Below are 13,477 nucleotides of genomic sequence, written 5' to 3' on the forward strand. Positions count from 1 at the left end.
ACTATTAGTTCCTCATGGCCAAAACCAAGGGGACACGGCAGCTGAATTTTCAAAGGAAAATAGATTGTGCATATATAGAGGTAGTCAGGTCTGAGCCAAGCAAGGCAGGCATCTTTCAGAGAGAACATAACCTCTTGTCACATTGCATTTGTTTTAACCCTCTGTCTGTGCACAGAGCTGCTGGACAAGCCTGGTGATCTGAAATAATCTGTGCTTGGGATTGATATCACCAGGCTCTGACACTGTTCTGGTTCTCCAATGCCATGGGCTCCACCACACCAGAGATGTGCCCAATGTACTTTTTGTACCAGTACAAAAGTGAAAGGAGTTCAGCCCAGCCCCTTGGTCACAGGTCACACTCAGGACACTGTGACAGCACCATCTCCCTTTCACTCCCCAGTGCTCAGGCACCTGGACACCCACTGGGACAGCCTGGAGCATGGCCAAGTCCCTTTCCTGACTTTGCAGTTATACACTGGCTGTATCCCCCTCATTGTGTCCCAGCTGGAGGTGAACACACTCCCTGAGCTGAGCAGCAAGGCAAGCCCCCTCTTCCCTGTAGAGGACTCTGGCAAAGAGGGGCTCTCAGGGACACAGCTGAATATCCACAATGGACAGGTAACTTGGGCCTTTCAAGACTATATTTCAAGGCATTTGCAAACCATGCCAGAGTGAGGACTAGACACAGCCCACCCTGCTCAAGCTCTTCCTTATTAAAGCTCTTCCTTGTTTTCTGTGAGAACTAGAAAAATGACAACTCTAAATGGAAAACATGACAGCATTGTAAGACCTCTACCTAAAAGCCTGGATGGACCTCAATATATAGATCTTGTGTCTGTACATTGGGAAGACCTGATAAACCTCTAAAAGCACTTGGAGGTTGTAAAGAGCTTTGTCACAATGACTAGAAGCAATCAAAGGGAGATTAAGTATTCGTATAAAGATTTCCTCCTAGGCAGAATGAAAAAACCTCAAAACCTAAGCCTAGCATGCATTAACAATTTTTGCTATCAGGGCCCTGCTAGAAAAGCTGGAAATTATATGGTATTTTCCTGCCAGCAGAAACTCTGGAGCAAATGTAGTTATATATGCAACCATAAAAATATGTCTGGACTATAATTAATTTAATTTGTAGGATAATTATCCAGGGATTGCTTCTTCAGGGACAAGCTATCCAGGGATAGCTTGAACTTAACTCTTAACAGCAAAAATATGTTTGTTTTTTTTTTTCTTAAACTTTCTCTAAATTAATGAAATCAGGTTTGTGTGACCACTGTCTCTTTTTTTGGTCAGTCTCCTAATACATGGAGAGGGACTTTTTGCAAGGGCATGTCATGACGGGACAAAGGTAAATGGCTTCCAACTGAGAGTAGGTTTAGATTGAATATTAGGAAGAAATTCTTCACTGTGAGGGTGGAGAGGCCCTGGCACAGGTTGCCCAGAGAAGTTGTGGCTGCCCCATCCTGGAAGTGCTCAAGGCCAGGTTGGATGGGGCTCTGATCAACCTGGTCTAGTGGAAGGTACCCATGGCTGTGGGATTGGAACTAGATGATCTTTAAGGTCCTTTCTAACCCAAACCTTTCTGTGATTCTGTGATAAGATTTGAACTTTTTGGCCAATTTCAATTTAAACTGATGTAGAAATTGAGATCTCCAAGATACCAAATCTTTGCAAATTTACTCAGGTTGACAAGAGACTGCTAAATGTTCACTTACAAAAACCTCAATCTTGGGTTTAGTGACCAGAGAATTCATGTTGAAGTCAGCCACCAAAAAGAAAAAAAACCAATAAACCTTGCTGGAATGACAAGACTGAGCACAGACTGTCCCTGTAGAGTCCTAGAAGGAACAGGGTGATGTGACATCTGACAAGCCAGAGGAGTTTGAACACAGCCAAGGCTGCACAGCTGGTTACAAACCACTGCATGGTAAAATGCCAGGTGTCCCATTGCCTCCAGGACTGCGCAGCAGAACTGCTCACATGTTAGTTATTTAGTTATCTTCTCAGCAAAACCATGACTGCATGTCACACTGCTGCCTACTCTTGCCATGTATTCTGTGATGCTTCCCAAGCTCCAGTTCCTCAAGTCACATAAAGCAGGATCTTAAACTGCACATTTAAAAGATGACTTTGTAGCCCTGAGAGCCTGAGAGAACCTCCCCATCTTGACATGCAAAAGGCTGAAGAGCCAGCTAGCTGAAAAACTCACCACAGGGCCTATCTCCCCCTGCTTCTCCACAGCCTTGGTGTTTCATAGCCTGTCTTACCCTTGCTGGATGCTCAGAGCTGGCAGCAGTGATGTGAGAGCATGTTCTCCAGCTGAAGCTTAAAACTGTTTTATTGCAGGTACAGGCACATTTTGTATTGTGAGTCTTCTTGGCACAGATGCCTCAGTGCTGAGGCGCTCCCAGCACAGACAAAAGCACAAGTTTCTCTCCTGACAAATAGAGTGAAGACCAGTGTAAACAGCTTCTGAAGCAGCCTGTAGTTTTTCATATCAACACAAGGCAGTCTGCTTTTCCCTTACAGATAGCTCTCTCAGTTTTTGCCATCTTAATTTAAAAAAGCAAGCCACTTCTGGACTTCTGTCACAGCTTCTGCTTTTCAAGGGAAGACATAAAATCCCCCTTTTTGCCTTGGTGGGACATAAATAAAAGCAAGTGTGCAAAACAGGAAGGAACAAAACTGAATGTCTTCTAAATGCTTCCAGCCCTTACCTGGGTATCATTCTATGCAGGCATCAGAAACTTCTTTGTCAGAACACAAGGGGCACAGCAGGGTGGAAACCTACTTGTCAGGGAAAGGAAACTCCACTGAATCCAGACACAGCACTTCTTCTTTGCTGCAGGAGGCACACTGCACTACCCCACAGGCACAGCTTTTAGGACATCAGTGGGATAATACTCTGCAGGAGCTGTGGAGAAGTATGCTAGCATTGGGAGGGGAGAGAACTGCCAGAGGGAAGGAAGGAGCTGTCTTTCATGTCATCCTACTTGCCTGGGAGGAGGCAGAAGCCTCCTATTCTGATGTCCACCTAACAGCACACTCCTTCACAATCAGTACTGTCCTCCTGCTTTTATTCAATCTTAGATCTGTTTCAAACTAATCCAATACAGAAGGGTGGCCACGAGGATCCCATGGACAAAATTAGTGTGTGATGCTCTGAGCAATAGGAAAGAGAAAATATAATTCCTGGGCTCTGGTCCCGCTCCAGAATTGCTTTGCTTTTGCAAAAGCACATACCACTGGTAAGCAGAAAAGAACTCATCACCAAGATATATGAACATGCTGGTAACAGCCAGCCAGCCCAGACAGGGAAACTGAGGCAGACTAGAAGTAAATAGAAGTCAGCACCTGCAGACAGGCAGCACAGCCTGACCTGCTCAGAGCAGTCTCATCCACTCACAGGTATGTCTGCTAGAAAATGTGATTGTCTGCAGCCAGGTAATGAAGAGTCTGAGTGGGAACCCCACAGCGTGGGGCCTGTGTGTGCAGTCCTGGGCTGCACCAAGGGTTTTGCCCACAATTCACTCACACAGGGTTTCCTGTTCCACATTGCAGAGCCACTGATCACACTGCATCCATGGACAACATGGAATGCCACAAAATGTAGTGTGTGGAAGTTATTTTACTTTCATTGTAACAATGTAGACTTTAAAAAAGTCTACATTGTTACATCTAAAAAAAAAGTCTAATTGTTACATCTGTGTCTCCCAATGAAAGTTTTCAGGCCTGGGAAGCCTCATTGTTCTTTTCCTCACCAAGGGAAGCATGTCAGCTGCTGTCACAAGATAGCTGTTGGAACACCTCTGGAACCATAAAGGGCAAGGGAACTGAGGAGGCTTTTGGTCTGAAGGATGTCAGAGCAGTCAGAGATCAAAGAGTCAGCCCATTTCCAGATTTATGAGTTGGGAACAGGTCTATTAGCTCCCAGTACTCACTCTTTCCTGAGTATCTGTTCAATATACATTGACAGCTGTCTTAATGGGAAGTCTGACACTGAAAACCACCATGCTCCTGGGCAGTGTGTCTCAGTTTTGTTTTCTGCTAGCTCAGAATCAGATCCAGGTGGGGCAGTCCTAGAAGCAGCCCAGATGGGATCCCCTCATTTCCCTCCTGCTCCATCTGGCAGTGTCCTCTCGCTTGTTCAGCCATCCTGGGGATATGGGTAGGAATTTCACAGGTAGGAATCCCAGATCTGGACTGAAAAAAACCAACCAACAAACCCCAACTGTTGTTACTGTACAGTTAATTTAACTTGGGTTAATCCCCTGAGCACACTGTGTGGACTGACACATGCTCAGCTAAAGGGAAGGCATCAGGACAGGTGTGAACAGTGGGGGGCCTGTGGTGCCAGCAGCTCTTTAAGCCTGGGCTGCTGCTGAAAGAAAAGCACGTGTATGTGCGTGAAAAAACACATTTCCTCAAAAACCTGCTCTCTCTGTCTGGCAGCCTTAATCAACCGTAACCACATCCTAGAAACTATATACTTATAATGGTATAATTCCAAGCAGGATTAAATCCTTCAGAAAAAAAAAAAAAAAAAAAACTCTGCTATGTTTTTCCAGAATATTATTTGACGTAAAATACAAGAAATCATTCAACATGTAAGTATAACCTCGAATAATTCTCTTTTGCTGCCACCTGTGGCATCTTCTAAATCTGCAAGCAATCTGCAGAGTGATTCAACCCTTCAGGAGTTTTTCACTAAAAACCTTAAATAATGCTGTCAAGTGCTTTCTGGATCACCACACACCTGTGCCCTTGCTCACCACTGTGCCCAGTTGAGAACATTGTACAAGTCTCATGTGCCTGACTGCTGTCTGCAGGCTACAGCCCATGATTTTGGGAACAGCCTAGAAACTACAGTCATGAAAGCATCTGGGCTGCTGCACATGTAAAAGCACAAAGGTACGAATGTTTTACGAACAAAACTTCTAAAACCAGCTTTTAACAATTTTAATGTGATTTTTCTGTACAAAGTAATTTTTCTTGGGGAGACAGTTGTAAAAAGTAATATGAGGACAAACCATTTTAAGTGCCTTGGTGTTGTTGGGGTGTGCAGGCAGCATTTCAGCAAAAGACCTCTCCATCTGGGAATCAGCTATGGCAGAAGCACACGGGATGTGCCAGTGTAATGTGTAAAGGCATTAGCAAGTGGTGGAAAAGGTGATGACACCAATGTCTGCCTCTACCCTGTCTGAGCTGCTGTGGCTCTCCAGGTGCATTTAACTTACATCTTAAAAAGAAAGAGATGTTTTTGCAGCAGCAGGAAGCTGTACACCACCCACATAGCTGGCAGCAAAGCACTGCAAGTGGAACAGTTGCGGCCAAGGGAAGAGGTATAACTTCTGTTTGCTTTATGTCTCACACCATGCACGATCCATTACTTGCCAAAGCAGTCAGCAGCTCGAGAGCATCTACCTCCACACCAAGAGCTGGAGAGAAAGAACTCCATAACCCTCCCAGCCCAGATGTTCTATCAGAAATAACCCAGCCGCTGCTCTGGTCCTCTCCGGGGTGCCAAACTCCCAACACCCAGTTGTTTTGCGTGCGGATGCAAAGCCCGCTCCCTTCTCCCTCCTGCTGTCTATCTTTCGGGCGGGGAGTCGAGGGTTGCCAGCCATCACCCACCCCCGTCAAGCACGCATAGGGCATCACTGACTCCTCTGGGCTGAGCAAGGCAGGGGCCGCCCCAGTCGGGCACCCCACCGGCAGCCTGGGGCGCGGGGCCCGGCGGGGTGCCCGGAGCTCACCTTCCCCGCGGGGCCGTGCCGCCCCCTCGAACCCCCGCCCCTGCCGAGCCCCCTCCCCGGCTATAAAGCGGGGCGGGCTGGCCGGGCCCCCTCCTCGCCGCTGCCATGGCCGCGCTGCGCTTCGGGGAGCCCCCGGCGGAGCCGCCCGCCTTCCCCGCGGGCAGGTGGGCGGGAGGCGGCGGGCCCGGCCCGGCCTCGCCCGCCCTCAGGGCGCTTCCCCCGGCGGAGCCGTCGGAGGGGGCGCCGGCGGCCTCGCAGCGTCGGAAGCGGACCAGCTTCACGGCGGCGCAGCTGGAGACGCTGGAGCTGGTTTTCCAGGACACCATGTACCCCGACATCTACCTGCGGGAGAAACTGGCCGACGCCACGCAGATCCCCGAGTCCCGCATCCAGGTGAGGGGCGCCGGCTGTGCCGCGCCCGCCGCGCCGGGGCCGCCCCGCCGCGCTCACCGCCGCCCTCTCTCCCCAGGTCTGGTTCCAGAACCGCCGCGCCAAGTCCCGCCGCCAGCGGGGCCCGCCCCGCCCCAGCCCCGCCGCGCCGCCGCCGGGCTGCCCGCGGCCGCCCCGCTTCGCCGCCCTGCGCGCCCCGGAGCGGCCCCGCTGCGCCCTCTCCGGGGTGGCCCGCACGGACGACGGCTCGGTACCCTACGCGTGGCCGCCGGCCGCCGGTTTCCTCCCTGGTCCCGGCTTCGAGGGCTTCCCGCCCGGCCAGCCCGGCGGGACAGAGCCCGGTCCGTTCGCGGGGAGCGCCGCCGGCCCCTTCCCGCCGGCCCGCGCCTTCTGCGGGCAGTACTCGCCCGTGTCGGACGCCGAGGACACCAGCGGCTACTCGGAGTCGGGCTCGGAGTGGGAGGAGAACGCGCTCGGCGCCTTCCGCGCCCTCTGAGCGCCGCCGCGGCGGACGCGGCGCGGGCGGGGGACGGGTTAAAGACGCGGCCCCGGCCGCGCTGCGAAGCCCTCCCGCCGGACCCCGTCCCGCGGTGCGCTGCCCGGGCGGGGAGCAGTCACACACCGCGCTACCTCACCACTGCTCCTCTGCCACTGTTGCACTTTATCCGGTAGTAACTGATTTTACCTATTTATTTAAGAAAGATACGGGTCGGCTCCATCAGCTGAGGGCATCTTTTTACACTGTATTTAAAGTTTTCTTGTATCATGTTTAGTATATCTATTTAACCTTCTTTAGCCAAAAAGCTAACCCAAATCCACTGTATTATAGGGGTGGGGACTGGTCTTAAAAAAGAGTGATGGTCTGTTGGGGTTTTTGACCAAGAAAAAAAAATAAAGCTTTACATTTTTCATATGCTTTTGTGTGTACCTGGTGCAGGGGCAAGGTTTCTTACCTTGGCTGACAGTGGGGTAGAGAAGTGGTAGATATCCCAGCTGCAGGTTCTCCTCCCAGGTCTTGGAGAGCTACAGCTGCAGTTCAGATGTCAATAAGAGACCTAAGGGGCTCGAAGGACAGGTTACAGAAACTGCCTTAAACTTTCTCCGTCAGTATTTGTCTTAAATCTAAACTAAACACCCCCATTCTTAAATGAAAATGGAAATGTCTGACCTAATTAATACAAACCCCCACATCTCAATTGCTCAGACAAAAGCCTCCAGTCTGCCAGCTAAGCCAAGGTTAATGTTAAACTAAGAGAAATGGGAGTATTTTGTGGCCATTATCAGGGTGCTTTAGCTGTAGGCAGGGACTACACAGAAGCTGTTCACATGATGGCTCGTGGGCTGAATGGCTCTGCACTGAGAATGGCAAAATCATTAACAACAGAACTCTCTCCTCCAATTCAATTTATTGAGGAAGGATACATTACTCTGTATGTATTTTGAGCATAAGGCAAATTCTTCCTGCTTACAAAACAGCACTTCAGAGCCTAGCAGAGCAAGTTGCAAGTTATGGAAAAACACCCAAATGCCAGAAGCACAGGAAAAAATGACCCATGTACTGGTGGCAGAAATACCCTGTATGAGGAATCATGCCCCACAGAATAAGGTTACCAGTGCACAAAATCCCTCAGTGCCACTCTGTAACATACCTATGCTTGTGAGATCTGGGATAGCTGAATGCTGGTTGGACTGCAAGCTTGCATGGTGAACAGACATGGTAGGGTTGCTGATTAGTATTCTCCATCAAAAAAAACCCAGAGCTATCCTTGAAAAACAACATAAACCAAAAACCAACCAACCTACCTCAGACACCATCTGTCCCAAGTGGACTTGGGTGCTATGCTGGGGATCAGGAAAACCCCAGAAGAGAAGCACTTGCAGGAAAAGACAGAAAATAAGACCATGGTTTCTTGGGGGCTCAGGGTAAATTCAAGTTTACTGATTATAATAAATCAAAGAAACTTGTTCTGCTCCTGCAAACTTCAGGTATGGTAGCTGCAGTGAGCTCTTGAGACTCCTGCTATGCTTGGGGTACACTCAGCAAACACATCTGTATTTGTTACTGTCACCAAAATTCAACATTAGCTCTGACCAACACATCAGTACCCAAGGAGAAATGCAGCCTTTCAAAGAAAAGAAAAGATGTGCATTTTCACATTGTCTACATGAGTGGGACAAATGACATGTGAAAGTAAATGGCAAATCACAAATGACAGATCTTTCTATGATACACTACCCTGCAATAATTAAAAAAACCTACAGCAACAGAAAACATGCTGGAGAGCACATTTAAGTATCCACATGTAAAAACCATCATAGCTAAGGAATCAGAGTTGAGATTGGAGTGTGGTGGTTATTGCAATGTATTGTGTGTCCAGTAGGATAAAGGGTTTTCATGAAAAGCAGCTTGCTAAATCCTCTGGTATCTACTAGTGTGTAGATAGTCTACAACTTGTCTCCCTCTCAGTTTGGGATGTTTGCCATCAACAGGGCCAAATGACCCTCCTGGTGTTTTGTACTGGGAAGTCCTGCTGCTCAAAACATTCAGTGCACATGCTGAGCTTGAGTCCCAACAGCAGGAGGGATCAGAGCAGAGGTGTGCAGAGGGAGCAGCAGGGATGTGAGTATAGGGGTGCAAGGGGATGGTTCCTTCTTTCTGAGATAGCTGTAGAGCAGATTACTGCCTGTCTGACTACACTTATGTACCTTAAATTAGGCTTTGGTGCCTTTCTCTTTTGGCACATTTCTCTTTTTTACATGAACAGGGTGGTGGGAGAGGACTCCTTTCTGTCTTCTTTATCAAAGAGATGGTAACACCACAAAATAACGAGTGATATAATTAGAAAAGCAACTGCAAGGACCACGATGATGTTCTATTGCATTATGAGAGGTACATTTTCCTGGGTAACTCAGCTAAATTACTGTTTATCATTATTTTATAGTATCCCTTGTAAAATTTTTAAATACCTTTTAAAACAGCTACTCACCTCATCCTCATAATACTTCATTTTCAGCAATTAGCTTCTCTTAAAAAAATGACCTGAGACAATCTGCAAAAAATTTTGCATTTTTGTGAAATATATCAACTCTCATAGGTCAATTTATTCAGTTACAAATTTCATTGAGAATAAAAGATTTATGCATTTCTCTTAATTAACAGAACAAATTTAGCTAAATATAAACTCTGCACTAAAGTTTTGCAGTGGCACAATACCAACACAGAATACAGAAGCATCTTTAAACTATACAAAATTTTAAAATTGAAAATAATCCTGTTTACATATTCTTTATACATTAACATATAAAAGACCCTTATTTAATGAGGCATCTAAAAGAATCAAAACCATCTCTACAGCTATCTCTGAAAATCCATATCTTGAAACAATTCATTACACAGAAGCTTTACAAGACTATTTAAACAAACCAATACACACTTTTTACAAGATTAACATTCCAAAAGGTATAGGCAGGCTATCACTTCTTATTTTTGCAGTTTACCTCACTGGTTATCTTTAATTATAAAAAACTTCATATTTATATATGGTGGGTATTGTTGAATAACCAGTGATCTAATTTAAAACTTGTGCAAAATGAACAAGAATTTGGAAAAACAGTAAGTTTAACCAGTCACTTATATAAAATACCACCTAAAGAACTTTTGTCCTCTGTGAAGGGAAAAGAGCCATAACCAATCTCTTTCTGGAAAGTTAACAGTTACATTTTTATATTCCTTCATTAGACTCCTTCTATAAGTTATGATAAATTAAGAGTTCCAACAAGACATTGACTGATCAATAGACCTGCCCAACATCCTCCAGTTTACAGCTTGTGTTTGCTGGCTGTATCCTGCTGCTGCTTCCTTAGGTCAGGGCTTCCCAAGGGCTAACCTGGCAGCTCTGAAGAGCTACACAGAGGCGTAGCTTTACACAACAAAGACCTGCCATGTGGCTACTAACTCCAGCCATTTCCTCTTCAGCACTTCTAACATACCAGGAGATCCAACAGCAAGAGGTGTGCAGAATTAATCTGAACTTTTAAAAATGAAGTTCAAATTATATGAAAGTATGCTTTCAAGTTTACTATAATCAATGCAATTACTAAGAGATTACCAGTTAGCAAAACTACTGCATGTGAATAACAAATGGAGAAATCTAATGTAACGCTGGCCAGAAATGCTGGTTTCCTTAAGAAGCAGATAGAATATATTTAAAAGGGTCCTTTCCGAGAAGTTTTCTCTTCCCTTATCTTCTGGCAGTTAGGGTATTTGGTGAAGCCTATAGAAAGGAAGAAGATTTTCCAGAACTACTTGCTGTACACTTGAAAGAAAGTTTTCAGTCTCTGTTGGTGTTATTGGCTGCAAAAGCATGTAAATTTCCCATCTGGCTCAGACCACTCTGAATATGTGCAACGTGGATCTCAACGTTATTCTGAAAACAACTGTGGGAAGAAAAAAAGAAGGAAAGAAAGAAATGTTGAACCCCATAGGTAAGAGTTATGTCTGAATATCTCTACAGTGAAAAATCAAGATGTGAGCCTAGCCAGTATAAAAATTCAGGTGATTCAGAGAGCAATACATACAAATGCAATTTGACAGAGAAACATGGGAAAACACAACTTGCACAAACAGCTGCCAGAAATGAAGAGTCACTGACTTAAACACTTAAAGTAAGGTTTTAACATGGCCAGAGTTAGTGAAATTAAAATATTATGAAAAGATGCTAAAATGGCCAAAATAAGTACCATGAAATTGAAACATCATCACTTTCTTTGCTGGGTACATCAACCTTTACTTAAATCAATTCCAATATGCAATTTGCAGGGTTGACTATAAAGACGTTTCACTAATGTTTGAGGTTTGGTTTTGTTTTTCCTAATGAAAATTGCTATAAAACATCATTTCTCAATAACTATATTGAAATCAAAAGGCCATCTTTGGGAAAAAAATTTAAAATTCATGTGTACAGCCTCCCATCATTATGTAGCAATACAGGTAGTAAGGATATAAAAACATACTTAGCATTTAGGTTTATTTTCTAAATGACATCATTTAGCAGCATAAAATACTTGTCACAAATTGCTGGAGGCGGCAGGGTACTCCAGACCAGTATCACTACACTCTTGCGACCACATTCTTGCTATTTTTATGATGCCTCCTCAGGCAGCTGCTTGTGACAACTGTTGAAAAATGGCCCATCTAGATTAGATTGGCCTTTGGTCTGGCACAATATGGCTGCTATTCTGCTTCTTGGCTTAAAATCTTGCCAATGGAAGCTGATCAGAACCTCTAATTGTCTCATATGCCACCTTTTGATATTTACAGACAAGAGGCTGAGTATGCTAAAAGAATACTGAAATTCTACTGTTCTCTGAAATTCTATTGATTTAAAAAACTTTTATTCCTAGTGAGAGTTCAAAATCTGACAATGGTTTAAAATAAGTTTTTAGATGTCATAAATTACTAAAGAACAAGAAAGTCTAGTTTTTGTTCCATCAATTTAGCACTTTTAAATTTTTTTTAACATGTTACTTCACTGAGAGGTTCAAACAGAAAACTGCTCATTTCACATTCCCTTTAAGAAGCCCCCCTTTTAGATGGGACCCTTCCTATAAGTAGAAGTTAGCAGATTAAACCCCTTAATTATAATCAGTGTTCACCCCTAAAATACAATAAGAACTATCACAAAGCGTGTAATTAAGAATTAAATATTCAAAAAGTAATACCTGATGTTTGAGGAGTCTATTGAATTCTTAATGTCATTTAATGAATCTGTTAGTGATTTAAATTCAAAGGAATTCAGATCACCTCCTTCTGCTAGACACTGTAGAAGAAGAAAAAAATGTTCTCACAGTTCAGCACAAAAACTGGCAGAGCTTTAATACTATGTATTGTATGGGAGAAGCTATTTTGTGCAAATTGTTTACCTTAATTTGCAGTAATATTGCTGTAAGTCTAGAGATAAGATCAGTTAAATTTTCACTCTCCACACAGAGTTGTCCTGTTGACAAGGTATTTGCTTGTCTGACGACCTCCTGAGCTTCCTCTTCACATCTGCGCCTCAGATCCGTGGGCTGGTCAGCAGGCTGGAGGCCCTGGTCAGGAGCAAGCTGCAGAGATATGAAGGAGAGAAATTAAGAATGAAGATGTCCTTTGCATTTGGTGGATGTGTGAAATGAGATTATTTCAAAGACAGTTTGTGTGTGTATAGCACACAGGGTTTTTTCTTTATGTATGTCTACTTAAGAACAGGCCACTGGTATCATGAAAAGCATTGCTCAAAGGCAGCTCAAATTTCAGAGAAGGAATCCAACACAGCTACCAACAGTTTCATTTCAGTGTGACCCCCACCCACCCCCTATTCCCAGGAAATTAAGTTTTCTAATTAGGTTGAGCAAAACCACCAAGTACAGAGAGAATCCAGCAAAATCTCACCTCATAGCAATACTGTTGAACTTTATGCAAAACTTTATTTAAGTCTTTGTTTAGTTGTTCTAGATCTAGAACAATAGTTGCATATCTCCTCTGAAACTCAATGCCGAATGGCATGGAATAGGATTTCTGTGGACAACAAAAAGCATATCAAAGTTAATGCAATGCTGTACAGATACAGATTTTGAACTCATCAAAAGGAATTTTTATTTGAAAACAATACTGAGATATTTGAAATCCTGGTGTCAAATAGAATAACCTTAACATACAAAATATTAAAATGCAATATTACTCTTTATAACTCCAGAAACTGTGTAGGCAACAATCATGCTTTTATTCCCTTCTTGAAGTGCTACAATAATCTCTGGTGGTAAATGCTACAGAAGATGACTGTGGTCTGACCTGCTTATTCCTCCAGTAGCTGGGCATGGCTTCTCCCTACTGGTTGAGCAAAAAACTATCCTGCCAGCAGGGGAACAGTACAGGACAATATGGCCTCAACCACCTCTGCTGCAGGATGATAGGCACATTTGGCTAGTAAATTATTGGTCACTTGAGGATGACTCAGTGCTACACACCTTCTGTTACAGCTAATAGCTCTGCCAAAAAACTAAGTTACTAGAGCTTATATTTGGTATCAGTATTTTGTAAGCATGATTTTCCACAAAAAGAATAAATACCAAAATACAGTATTTTTTTTCTTATACTCTTTTCAGAATACAGCTTGACACTGTTTGGGTGATATTTATGAAATTGAAGCAAAACATACAATATATTATAAAATTTCCTCTCCAAATTGCCTCTTGCAAGAGAAGCTAGAGGGAGTTCCAGCCATAGGGCTGATTTTGCTTGTACCACCTACAAGCAAAACTTTTAGCTATAGATTTCACACACAAGATAAAGA

The 13,477-nt window shown here is 44.4% G+C and overlaps 2 protein-coding genes across 4 annotated transcripts in view; one reads left to right on the forward strand and one right to left on the reverse strand.

Moving 5' to 3' along the window:
* Nucleotides 1-5,861: 5,861 nt before the first annotated feature.
* Nucleotides 5,862-6,721, forward strand: MIXL1 (Mix paired-like homeobox). Its single transcript, XM_053939395.1, has 2 exons — nt 5,862-6,149; nt 6,226-6,721. Exons 1-2 carry the CDS (start codon nt 5,862-5,864, stop codon nt 6,640-6,642), a joined length of 705 nt encoding a protein of 234 aa, XP_053795370.1. The 3' UTR covers nt 6,643-6,721.
* A 2,507-nt stretch (nt 6,722-9,228) lies between these two features.
* Nucleotides 9,229-13,477, reverse strand: part of LIN9 (lin-9 DREAM MuvB core complex component) — a 38,463-nt gene continuing 34,214 nt past the window's right edge. For all 3 annotated transcript variants that reach the window (XM_053939392.1, XM_053939393.1, XM_053939394.1), the window contains 4 exons: nt 12,577-12,702; nt 12,069-12,251; nt 11,868-11,965; nt 9,229-10,583 (listed from right to left, as the gene is read on the reverse strand). In XM_053939392.1, coding sequence (XP_053795367.1) covers nt 10,478-10,583; nt 11,868-11,965; nt 12,069-12,251; nt 12,577-12,702 — 513 coding nt within the window. In that variant the 3' untranslated portion in view covers nt 9,229-10,477. The remainder of the gene's footprint in view (nt 10,584-11,867; nt 11,966-12,068; nt 12,252-12,576; nt 12,703-13,477) is intronic.

This window comes from Vidua chalybeata, chromosome 3, assembly GCF_026979565.1.
Source record: "Vidua chalybeata isolate OUT-0048 chromosome 3, bVidCha1 merged haplotype, whole genome shotgun sequence".
NCBI lineage: Eukaryota > Metazoa > Chordata > Aves > Passeriformes > Viduidae > Vidua > Vidua chalybeata.

Bases quoted from the DNA above. Each gene is read 5' to 3' on its own strand.
- MIXL1 (XM_053939395.1), top strand. From the start codon at position 5,862: ATGGCCGCGCTGCGCTTCGGGGAGCCCCCGGCGGAGCCGCCCGCCTTC. The intron at 6,150-6,225 runs GTGAGGGGCGCC...CTCTCTCCCCAG, and splicing joins TCCCCGAGTCCCGCATCCAG to GTCTGGTTCCAGAACCGCCG.